Source organism: Chrysemys picta, chromosome 1 (genome assembly GCF_011386835.1).
Source record: "Chrysemys picta bellii isolate R12L10 chromosome 1, ASM1138683v2, whole genome shotgun sequence".
In the NCBI taxonomy this organism is placed as follows: Eukaryota; Metazoa; Chordata; order Testudines; family Emydidae; genus Chrysemys; species Chrysemys picta.
Genome location: NC_088791.1, coordinates 118,760,992 through 118,773,494, shown reverse-complemented (window position 1 = coordinate 118,773,494; position 12,503 = coordinate 118,760,992). Strand labels below are relative to the sequence as shown.

The window sequence follows — 12,503 nt, the reverse complement described above, 5'->3', positions numbered from 1 at the left end:
ATAGAATTCAATAGAAAATTATATCCCTGCCATAGAATTCTATAAGATTTTTTTTTAAAAAAAGCCATAGATAGGAGATCATTCTCTAATGAATTCCACAGAACCCTACTGGATTCATCCCATTCCATTTCATGGACTTTGCCACAAGGGAGTCCAAGAGGACAGAATTATTAGTGTTTGAATCTGTATAGTGTAACTTTAAAATAAATGAAAGCAGCACAATCTGACTGATGTTCTGATTCTGCAAATGTTTATACACATAACAGCTTTATTCATGTGATTTCAAGTGGCACTACTCAAGTGAGTATAATTATTCATGTGCCTAGTGTTTGCAGGATTACTGAACTAGGAATCCAATACATTTGGATATATCAGATGGAATTTGTTTGTTTCCATTCATTCATTTTAAAAAAAATCAGTAAAACTCTAATACATTAGGCGCCATTGTAAAAATGGACCTTCACTGCAATTTTTATGATTTCTGCATACTTAGAACAAGAGGCAGGTCAGTGAATTTAAATACTATGACCCCAATCCTGAAAACACTTAAGCAGGTGCATAACTTTGCTGGTATAGGCAGTCTCATTGAAGTCTATAGGACAGCTGTATAAATTGTCATTGCTTCTGGGAGTAAATGTCCAGTTTTTAATGGCATCCGCTATATGTAATAACTAATGATTCAGTTGTAACTTATCTGAAAAATAGAAGAGTCAGGTTTATGCCATTTCCTTACTCATATATAAGTACAAAAGTCTTATTATGATTATTACTACATATTTGTATTGTGGCAGCTCCATAGTCAAAGATTATAGCTCCATTGTGTTAAGCAATGTAGGCATGAATAATGAAAAGACAAGAGCTTTTCGGGGGGGTTCTGTCCTAAAGCGCTTATAAGCCAAGGTCCTGGTCCTGCAAAGATATATACACATGGTTAACTTTATGCACTATGAATAGCCCTATTGACCCCATCAAACTGCTCATGGTGCACACAGTTAAATATGTGTTTTAATTTGTGCAGGATTGGGATTTAAGGCCCTGATCCTGCAATTCAAAGCACTCTGCTACACCTGTGCTGAGCCCCACAGAAGTCAGTGGGGCTCCACGCAGGCTCAGGGATGGATCTCCTCATGTAGGTTCATTTGCAGGATCTAGCCGTATGTGATGAGAGACCACAGGTGGTTACAACAGAGACAGAGAGAGGGAGCACACAGTAACAGCAAGAGCGCTATGATAGTAGCAGTCACAGACACTAAGCCACTGTCATGTGTTTTGTGGGCATCACGGCATAGGTGAATTTTCCTATTTTATTAATGCTCTGGTTTCATTACAACCTTAACCTATGTAATTAAAATAGCTAATCACCACGGGCCTGGCGATGATTCACCCTTATTCATAATGAGCAGAACCTGATTCCATAAACAGGCCCATTGACTTTAATGTGGAGTGGAGTAAGGTATTATTCAAAATAACTCAGGGTATAAGAATCTCATCCATTATTATTTAGTTGTATGCAGATGGGGTGAGGAAGAGGAATCAGAATCTGAATGCCTTGCTTTGTTCTGGTTACTTTGTCAGACTTTCCCTGTAATCCTTTTCTAATATGATTGTCTGGCTGTTCTGGTTTACTGCTCACTTTATAGCTCTACTGAGCACTAAGCCTTCAATTGATCCTCAGCAAACAACATGCTTATAAATTAATGAGTTTAATTGTAATTGGGTATTAGTACAATTAATTGGTTTAGCCAGCCATTAAATTTAGCATTCTGCAAGAGGAGTCATTGGCAGTTTTTCATCAGGTGTACCACATTTCCCTGTGTTTCCTCTGCAGAGTAGAGGCTGCTGAATGAAAATTCTACAGAAAGATTTAATATGGCATTGGGGGTCTAATCCTGCTTCCCTTGAAACCAATAGCCAAGATGTGTTTCAGGTGTTAAAACTGATTATATGTGATATTTATTAAACAATATATGGGCCAGATAGCGCTACACTGATTTACAACAGTTAGGGTGACCAGATCACCCAAGACAAATATCGGGACGCGGGGGGGGGGGGGGGGGGGAGTGACGCGGGGGGGGGGGGGGCGTGGCGGTGGGGGGCCAAAAAAAAAAAAAAAAAACCTTCCTCCGCAAGTGCTGGAGGGAGGCCCAGGAGACTCAGGGGAAGCGCGGGGCCGGGGTGAGTAACAGTCCGGCCTGGCCCCGAGCAGGCAGGACTCAGTTGGGAGGTAGGGCAGGAGGAGGGGGGCGGCCCGCGGGGCCAGGCGGCGGCTGTTCTCACCCCCGGCCAGCGGGACTCGGGAGCAGCCGCTGCTGCAGCTCCCACTGCCGCGGGGGCAGGAAGCGGCCATGGCGCTCCGCGGCTGCAGCTCTGGTGCCCCCGAACCCCCCGAGCCGGGGCCTGCTGCGGGACCCAGCAGCGCGTACGCTGGGCCCAGCCCCTGGCCAGCGTCTGGGCTGCTGCCCAGCTGGTGCTATCCCGCGGCGGCCCCGGAGTGGGGGCAGCAGGCCCCAGCCCCCCCGTCCCGCAGGGGAACGAACGGGGCTGGGCGGCCGATGCCTCCGCCCCGGGGCCGCCGCGGGATAGCACCAGCTGGGCAGCAGCCCAGACGTGCCTAGCCAGGGGCTGGGCCCAGCGTACGCGCTGCTGGGTCCCCGCAGCAGGCCCCGGCTCGGGGGGTTCGGGGGGCGCCGCAGCCGCGGAGCGCCATGGCCGCTTCCTCCCCCGCGGCAGTGGGAGCTGCAGCAGCGGCTGCTCCCGAGTCCCGCTGCCCGGGGGGGAGAGCAGCAGCCGCCGCCTGGCCCCGCGGGCCGCCCCCCTCCTCGCCCTACGGCCAGGCCGGACTGTTACTCACCCCGGCCCCGCGCTTCCTCTGAGTCTCCCGGGCCTCCCTCCAGCGCTTGCGGAGGGAGGGGGAATGGTGAGCCCGGGGAAGAGGCGGGGATTCGGGGAGGGAGCCAATCGGGGGAGGAGGGGGCGGAGTCGGGGCGGGGCGGGGGGTGCGAGCACTTCCAGGCTCCGGGGCATTTCCTTGTTTGTCCAGTGTCCCGACCGCATGTCGGTCGGGACGCGGGACAAACAAGGAAATATCAGGACAGTCCCGATAAAATCGGGACGTCTGGTCACCCTAACAACAGTTGAGGAACTGACCCGCCACACGTAAGTGTGCACAATTTATTGGCTGTGGTTATAGCTGTTCAAAAATTACAAAGTAAATAATGAGACAAGGTGAGTGAGGTGGTATCTTTTATTGGACCAACTTCTGTTGGTGAAAGAGACAAGCTTTTGAGGAATATGACAAGAAAATGTCACAAATGAACTTATTTTGATCTCTCTTATATCTGTTGCACACCAGTGTAACAATATTTGCTTCAGTAGAGTGGTTCTTGATTTACAAGGGACATCAGATTGGCACTCAAAATATTTTAAAAGATATAAAACATATGCAGATGTGAAACATAGGTATAAATCTCTCTACAAACATGGAAAATTGTTGTATGCTTGTTTCAAAGTCTGGCTGATGGTTTGATGTTTATTCAAGAATTACACAGTAAAACTTTGAAGACAGATAATATACTGGTAGGTCTGTTCACTTACTAGTGTATTTTTAGAAGACTGTCAGGAGTGCACAGCACTCTGAATGGGAGCTGTCTTACTGCAGATTAGTAAAACTGACATAAATAAATATAAAGGATGAAATCTGGCTCTGTTGAAGTCAGAGAGGTTTTCTATTGACTCAATGGAGCCAAGATTTCATCCCGATTCCCCACTGTGTTACTTCAGGTTCTACAGTGAAGTGGACTGAGTGAAATCAGATGTAATGCAGTGGAGAATAAAGTCCACACAGTGGGATCATAGTGTGAGGCTCCATTGTAGAAGCCGCTGGTCATTTGCTGAGCAGTCACTGTAGTGAGATCTGTAAAACAAGGAGCTTCTCAAATTACAAAATATATAGAGAAAGAATCTTCACATGAAAGGGTAAAAGAAGTTGTATTAGGCATATTAATGTAGATTTCAAGGGTGGCCAATCCAATCATGACTGGCTCCAACTGTCACCCACTAAGAGATTATTTCCTCCCATTGAAAACAACAAAATAAAGTCAGAGAAATCTCTTCCAGGATTAAAAATTTCAAAAATTCCTAAGTGATTTAGGCATCTGTGTCCTGCTGAAAATTAACGGGACTGAGGTGCCCATGTCACTTGGATTCACAAAGGTGCTTAGGTGTCTAACTGCCTCTTTAGGCACTTACGTCCAACATTTAGGTGCCATTGACATTCTCAGAAACACCACTCAGCTCACAGGCGCCGACTTTCCATTGTGCCAGGGGGTGCTCGACCCCTGGCTCTGCCCCAGGCCCTGCCCCTACTCCACCCCTTCCCTCATGGCCACACCCCTGCTCCTCCCCCACCCCACCTCTTCCCGCCCTGTTCCGCCCCCTCTCCCAAGCGTGCCATGTCCTCGTTCCTCCACCCAACCTCCTGCATGCCATGAAACAGCTGATTGAGGTGCAGGGAGGGAGGGGGCTGCCAGTGGGTGCCCAGCGCCCACCATTTTTTCCCCAGGGGTGCCCCAACCCTGGAGCTCACATGGAGTTGGCACCTATGACTCAGCTGCCACCTGACCCTGTAGGCTCCTAAGCTTCCACTAGCGGGCATGCACAAAGCTGCCTAAGTCCTGATGCCACCCCACCGCTAACAAGCTGTTCAGAGCTGTAGCACAGGTGAGTGAAAGCATCGGCAGCCCCAAAGCAAGATTCTCTTTTCAAACTATGTGTTCCCTTGCCTTCTTGTCAGCGGGATCCAATCCTGGAGATGTTCTCAGAGCACACTTTCAAGCTCGGGCCCCACACAAAAGATAGCTGTGTGGATATATGTCTCCAGGATACTCAGTAGTCCAGTGATTGGGGCACTCAGGTGGGATGCAATAGACCAATGTTTGAATTCCTATTCTGCTTGACTTGAACACTGGTTTCCCACATTTCAGGGGAGTGCCCTAACCACTAGGCTACTGGCTCTTATGGAGTGAGTTTCTCTCTTGTTCTCCATGAGAAAGGGCTGATCTGGCTTAGGTGCCTAACTCTAGGAGAGGGGTCACATCTGAGAATTTGGAGTGGAGGGAGGCACATACCTTAGGTGCTTAAATACCTCTGAGGATCTGGGCCTAAGCCCTGCACCTTTCCTTTGCATTCACTCTTGGCTAATTTAGGCAGCTTCCCACTCAGTTTGCTGGCTTCTGATAATCCCTTCTTTAGATGACTTACTCTCCATGAACAATGCATGGGGAGCTTGAGCATCTAACTCAGGGCAGAGATTCCACTGGACAGCAGGGCACCTAGGAGCCTGGCATGGCAACACTGAGCATTACAATATCTCTTTGAATGTAGCCCTTAGGCCCTTTTGACAATTTTACCCCCATTTTGTTCCTTACAACAAAAACTCCACAGATCAGCACAAGCGAAAGGGAAATGCTGCCCTCCATGTAGGAATTAGCTTTTTGAAACTTTTTATTTTTTTATTTTTTTTCTGTATAGCCATGACATGTAGTGATAAATAAAATCAAATTGCGCCGCGTTTCACAAATTAGACTATAAAGCCTTGTAACAAAATGCAGTGTGGGCCTGACTAGTTTGTACTAAACTTTACTGCTCATTCATTTGCTTCTTGTTGCATCTCATCCCTCTCCTTCATCTCTGATGTCTGTTTAGTTCATAAGCAAAGACCTTGGGTGAAATGCTGGCCCCAGTGAAGTCAATAGCAAAACTCCCACTGACTTCAATAGAGCCAGGATTTTCTCTCTTGTCTCCTTGTTTCTCTACTAGCCAACTTTTGGAGCTGTATAAATAAATATTAACATAGCTTTTTTGTTGGTTTGCTAATTTTCTCATTCACTTGTATTTTGTAGACATTTTTATACGGAACTACACTTAAACATAGGCATATTAATTCAGCCTTTTGACTAATTGACCTTTTCAGAGTATTCTATCTAAATTTCTACTTATTAACCTGCACTACTACTTATCACTGTACTTTGGCTCTGAGTGAAGAAAGTGTGTAAGCACATGCTTAACTTTAAGCAGGTGAGGCAAAGGAAATACCTCTCCTTAAAGTTAAATTCAGGGCTTATTTGAGTACACGGTACAGAGAAAGTCATGCATTCCACAGTCATGTAAACTGCTTGTGACCTGCAGTTGTAACCATAGTTGTGATCCCGGCAATAGTTATAAAACTATATGTTTCTTAGTAATGTTCATTAACTGAATGATACAGTCACATAGAGCTGAAAGAAAAAATATTTTTAGATTAAAATCACCATAATACACTCTTTTTCCATATTGTCTCTTGACCCTGATCCTACCAGGTATAATATGTTTTAGCCCATACAAAACCACATTGACTTCTGTTGGGCTCCATATGGGTGAAGGAATCTGCCTGAATATTGTAACAGGCAGGATCAGAGCCTTAAAATATAAAGCGAAGTTTCTAAAACTTATCATTAGAAATTCTCATGCACTATATGCATTTTTTGACTGTTGTTTTTCTGTATAAAGTATATTCCTTACTATATCATGATATCTTCCTTCTCTTACAGGTACCATAAGATCATGTGGAATGGTTGGGCCAACACTTGGATTTCTGCTCGGAGCTTTCTGTGCTAATCTGTGGGTAGATGTTGGAGTGGTAGATCTCGGTAAGACACAGAGATGATTTACTGAATGATAATACTGAAACATCAGTGACTCAGATGTTCTGTATGTATTCAGAAACTGTTTGTCAGTTAGCTCTCTCAGAAAGGGGGCTCTCCAATGGGTGTTACTAGTTCAATAGCTAACATTATTACATGTTAGATGGGAAGCTGGGAATGCAGTGATCTGCATAAATGAAAAGAACAAAGGGGAGACTATGTTAAATGAACATTGAGGACCTTCCAAAGAGATGGTTCTGCTCCAAGTCAAGGAATGGGCAAAGCTTCATGTGGAGGGTACTTTCATCATCTAAATCACTTTGCCCATCTTTAATCCTGGGTAGAGTTTTGGGTCCCATAAAGGGAGAATGTTGCATTTTTATGGGTTTTCTTGGAAAAGCATTGCAATGGCAGACTGCAGCAAGGAAGGGACATCAAGGAATGCTAAGGAACATCGTGGCCCCTGAATAAGTGACGAGTATTTCCTATTTTTGGATGCTTGGTAACGATTTGCCAACAAAATAGTTTTTAAATTTCTGTATCAAATATGGCTAATCTCCAATGTTTAAATAGTGGATACAAATGTTCTTATATAAGTTTAAATTGCACTGTGTACTGAAATATATTATGTCAGTCAATCAAGAAACAAAAATCTGGTGCTTAATTTGGAATATCTCTCGCTCTCTTTTTAGAGAGTTTAACCATAAATCCTAAGGATACTCGCTGGGTTGGTGCCTGGTGGCTTGGATTGGTGATATGTGGAGCAGTCAGTTTTCTGGCTTCATTGCCTTTCTGGTTCCTACCTTATTCCTTACCAAAAGAAGGAGAAGAAAGAAATTTGAAGAAGCTGAGTGAATCATCTGTAACTATTCAAGAAGATCACTGTAAAATAGAACTCCCAAGTCAACCACAGTTAAAATTCTCAGAAGCAGTAAAAGGTAAGAGCATATTGGATGATCTATTTCACAGTGTTGTCTTTCACTATTCATTCAGGGCTGCTTATATGGTTGTACAGCACCTAGCACAATCAGGCTGCATCCCTGGATGTTACTGCAATGCAAATAGTAAATCATCATCATCATCATCCTATGTAGTGCTGGTATAACCCCCTGGTGAGAGTGTGTTACAGGTCCCTCTCTGTGCCACTCCACAGAGAATATGAGGTGGTAAAACTCCCACCACCATCTATGGAGGTTTAGCTAAAGCTGTAACAGCTCATGCTTTTACGTGTAGCGGTCCCCAGTTTAATGTCTTGGTGTGTTAGCCATCACACTGGCATGGCATGTTACATGCATAAACATAAGGTAAGAGGTATTGAGCAGGGAAGACAGTGCAGAAAACCTGATTCTGCACTAATAAGTCCTTCATTCCTCTGAAATTACTCCCCTCTATTAATAAGATCAAAGTAAAAGAGGGAAATACCAAGCACAGTATTGCCAACACCTACAATTCTCATGATATTCAGTGTTTTTCTTAAAGCCCCAGCTCTCAAAGTCACATGATTATGGGACACTCTTATCTATCTTCTTTTTTAAAGTAAGCTTCTAGCCCTCATGATTGAAGAGGAAAACTTGAAGATGCAAACCCTAAATGCTCACCTGAAAAAGAGATCTGTGTAGCTCAAAAGCTTGTCTCTTTCACCAACAAAGGTTGGTCCAATAAAAGAGATTACCTCATCCACCTCATCTCTCACAAAAAAAGGCAAATAAAATGAACCCTACAAATATTATTTAAAATATGATTTTTGGGACCCCACACATGAGTTTGAACACCTAGGGTTGGTAATACTTCAAATAACTTGCAACCACTGACATTATTATTATTATTAGTAGTAGTAGTCCAGTGCTAATTAGAGCCCACAATCAAGATTTGGACTAAGTACTGTCCAAGCACATAAGAGACAGTCCTTGCCCCAAAGACTTTACAATCCAAGTAGGCCACTGACAGAATCAGGGATATAAACCAGGTCTCTTGATTCTCAATCTAGCACACTATCCACTAGACTTCATGTACTAATATCTCTCTAAGTCAAGTATGGAAGAAGAGGAAAGTCCTCACTGTTATAAGGATGCCCTTTGATAGTGTTTAGTATAAGGGGGAGAAAAATAAATTTAACTTTCTAACACAGCCAGTAACTAAATCAGTGTCTGGTTCATCAGCTGAATAAGGACAAAGCTTTCCATATGGCTATTTCATGTTTAGCAGAGAATAAGACGCTCAACTTTCCTTTCCAGATTTCCTACCAACTTTGAAGAAACTTCTTGGGAACCCAGTCTTTCTGGTGTACTTGTTCCTCACTATTCTGCAGTATAATTCTATGGTTGGGTTGATAACTTTTGAGACAAAGTTTATGGAACAGCAATTTAACGTATCCGTGTCAAGAGCCATCTTTCTAATTGGTATGTGTCCCTCTTGTTTCCATCTTACAATGAAAAATTGACATGTGTTATTTCATCTTCTATCTTAGGACCAAATCCTTGTTCCACTCATTTCCAAGAGAGTTTTGACACTCGCTTCAGTGGAGTTGAATTGGGCCCTTAGATATAACATGGAGTATAAAGGATTCCTTTGTGGGTGAGGGTTAAATCTTAAATTGAGGCTTATTATTTACCTACAGTATTTTTTAAATATTTAGTTCTAATGATCATTTTCCTGTGTTTCTTCATATATAGTAAACTGGCTGATAATAAATCTCAGACTGCTTTTTTCTACTATTGATGGGATAACGTCATCTGAACCCTTTGGGATTTTGAGAATATTGAGGCACTTGGATTCAGATTCCTGAATCTGAACCAATCCCTACTGCTTTCATTATAGGTTGGATGGATCCAAACTGGAAGGGACTTATTTCTGGTCCTGGTTTGGATGCATCCAAAATCTCACAAAAGAAGAATGGCTATAATCTCACAATAACTGCTTGTAAGATTTCTGAAGTTTGGGGTCAAAATTTCAGGAGGAGAGTTTGTGAGGTTTCAACATCATTGAATCTGAGCCCAAACCTTAGCCAGGATTCAGGCTCCAAACCTACAAATGGAATCCCAACTCAAGCTCAGTCCAAAATCCAAACACTGCTTCTTTTCACCATCTTTGTTAGCTACCTATGGCCAGACCTCAAAATGTTTGGAGGCTCATGTCAGCTGAGTAAGTGCCCACAAGGTGAGATTTTTATCTGAATTGTCCGAACTTTTAGCACCTGCAAACCTGTGCTGGAAATCACATACAAAAAGGCAAGGAATGTAATGAAAACAGTCTTTTTCTAAGGGAATTGCAGGCATAAGGAGAAAATGAAGCATCAAGCAAAAATGAAACAGAACTTTATTGAACTTCAAAAACTCAATATGAAGAATAGGATGAGGTCTGGATTAGTGTCTATTTCAGCTAACCTGAATTTTTACATATTCATAGTTAAGAAACTAAAAGACACAAAATGAAAACCACTAACTAGCACCAGACTTATTTTAATAGGGTGCTGTTTTAATAAATGTAAACATCATTCTGTTCCCTTTTGTTTGCAGGTGTGATACTTTTACCCATTACAATTCTGGGGATGTTTCTGGGAGGCTTTATCATTAAAAAGTTCAAGTTACACATAACTGGAATGGCAAAATTTGGATGTGCCACCTTTATAGCTGCATACCTGTTAAACCTCTTGTACTTCACATGTGATTGTGAGGTGCTCCAGGTGGCTGGTTTAACAGTCTCCTACTCTGGGTTTGTATTCTCTCTGGGTTTGTATTCTTGTCTTCATCGTACAGAAACACACTTTCCGTATCTTTGAATTCTTCTCATGATAGCTACGTTTCAAGATGGCCCGAAAGTAGAACGCTAGGGAGCCGTTCAGATCTGAATTTAGATCTAAACTCTGTGACCCAGGCCCTTGTTTGCATACTGTAATTTACTGGTATATAACTTTATACACAAATATACTATAACTAAACTTTATACTTTAAAACTTTAAGACAAATATAGTGTTTAGTTAAAGAGAGAAATAACAAGAACACATCCTCAGCTGAGGTAAATCAGCTCAATTCTACAGAGGTCAGTGGAGTGACATTGATTTGTGCCAGCTTTGCTGGTTGAGCCCGTACTGACAGTGCACACTAGAGAGTGTTAGTAGTCAGAGGAGATGCTTTAGGATATTCGGATGCTCAGGCTTAGAGATGTATGGAACTTGGTGGTGTCAGTTCGCAAATGGCTCTGCAGACCTTGCTTCACTTTCAGCTCCTGGCAATTCGCACACTCCACATTAGATTCATCATTGCTTTGCACTTTGTATAGACATTTATCCCTGTGCGTGTAGGTGCAAAGCACTATCATTGGCAGACATCAGTGGAGACATTGGAATTGATAACATTTTACCCCCAATTTACAGAGGTGTAAATGTCCACCTGAGCCGCAAGGCAGTGGAGATTCAAACTCCCAGGATTTTGTGTTGAGTTCAGTCTAATTCAAAGCAGACATTCAAAAGGAAATTCACCCTGAATCCTCTAGTAGAGTTGGGCAAATAACATAATTTTTGGTTCAGTGGCAGTTTCAAAAAGTTGAAAACAATGCTTCAGGTCAGTCTGAAAACCAACATTTTCATAATTTTCAGTGAATTGAACATTAAAAAAAATTGGGTCAAATGAAATGTTTTGTTTTGATTTTGGCCATTTACAAATAAAATTAAAGGAAAGTTTGAAATGAAAAGTTGTTTCAAGCTGAAGAATTAAAATGTTTTGTTTGAAAAATGTCAAAACAAATTGTTTTCATTTTTTCCCCACAATTTTTTGTTTTTCCCAAACAAACAGTTCAGCTAAATAAACGTGAATTAGGAGAAAGTTTCACTGTCACTGAATATGCATTTCCCCCCTCCCCCTCCAAAAACATTTTGTGTGAAAGATTTCACCCAGCTCTACTCACTAGGCTTTGCCTGGTTTCCAGCCCAGGTTTAATCAAAACTCAGTCCATTTTTCTTGAAACAGCCTCTACCCACCTAAACATTCCCAACCCTTTTGTCAAACCGGTCACCAATGTTCTCTGTAACCAGGCCAGCATGACTTGGAGTTTAGTTACAATAGGATCTCAGAGTTTTCTTCAGTGGAGACTACTGTGGCCAAATTCAGTCCCTGGCAATCAGGCTGCCTGTGGAATTAGAGATGATGCAGGAGGATTAAAAGGACAGATTTTGATTGCTCCCAAAATTGGGGGTACCCCAAACACAAATAAGTAGGTCAAGTAATTGCTTCTCCATACCTTAACAACTCACTCATGGGGGATTTACCACATCATGGGACCTTTCTGCTAAAGTGAAAGAGACCTTGTGCTTCACAGATTATTTCAGCCATCTCGGCACTTTGCAGCCACATTAACTGTGAGACGAGCAATACCATAACTCAGAGGAAAACACAACTAAAATACTTTTCATTTGAAAAATTCGGGGGGTGGGGAGGGGAGAAGTGATTGTTTTTCCTTCAATGGCATGGCTTTAAATTGGGCATCCAGGCCTAGATTTTCAAAAGCAATTTGTGCTTTTTGGTGCCTGAATCTTTGAGTATCCAATGTCAGACACCTTAAAAGCATCCAATTTTCAGAGAATGGGGGCACAGCACTTCTGGAAAATGTGTTCATGCATCTCAAGTTGGACACCAAAACAAACCAGGCACCCCCAATCACTTGTCACTTATGAAAATCTTGGTTCTCATCTGCAAGATCTTAAATTGGTTCCTTGATCTCACTTGCACCAGCATAAATCAGGATTAACCCCACGGAGGGGTTATTCTGGGGTGAAACCAATGTGAGATCTGAATAAGGCAACAGGTGTCCAGCCTGACCAGGGGACTG

The 12,503-nt window shown here is 42.9% G+C and overlaps 1 protein-coding gene across 1 annotated transcript in view; it reads left to right on the top strand.

Annotated features, from left to right (window-relative positions):
• Positions 1 to 12,503, top strand: part of LOC101953145 (solute carrier organic anion transporter family member 1C1-like) — a 42,422-nt gene that overhangs the window by 15,959 nt on the left and 13,960 nt on the right. The window contains exons 7-10 of the mRNA XM_005296590.5: positions 6,588 to 6,686; positions 7,373 to 7,618; positions 8,915 to 9,079; positions 10,196 to 10,391. Coding sequence (XP_005296647.2) covers positions 6,588 to 6,686; positions 7,373 to 7,618; positions 8,915 to 9,079; positions 10,196 to 10,391 — 706 coding nt within the window. The remainder of the gene's footprint in view (positions 1 to 6,587; positions 6,687 to 7,372; positions 7,619 to 8,914; positions 9,080 to 10,195; positions 10,392 to 12,503) is intronic.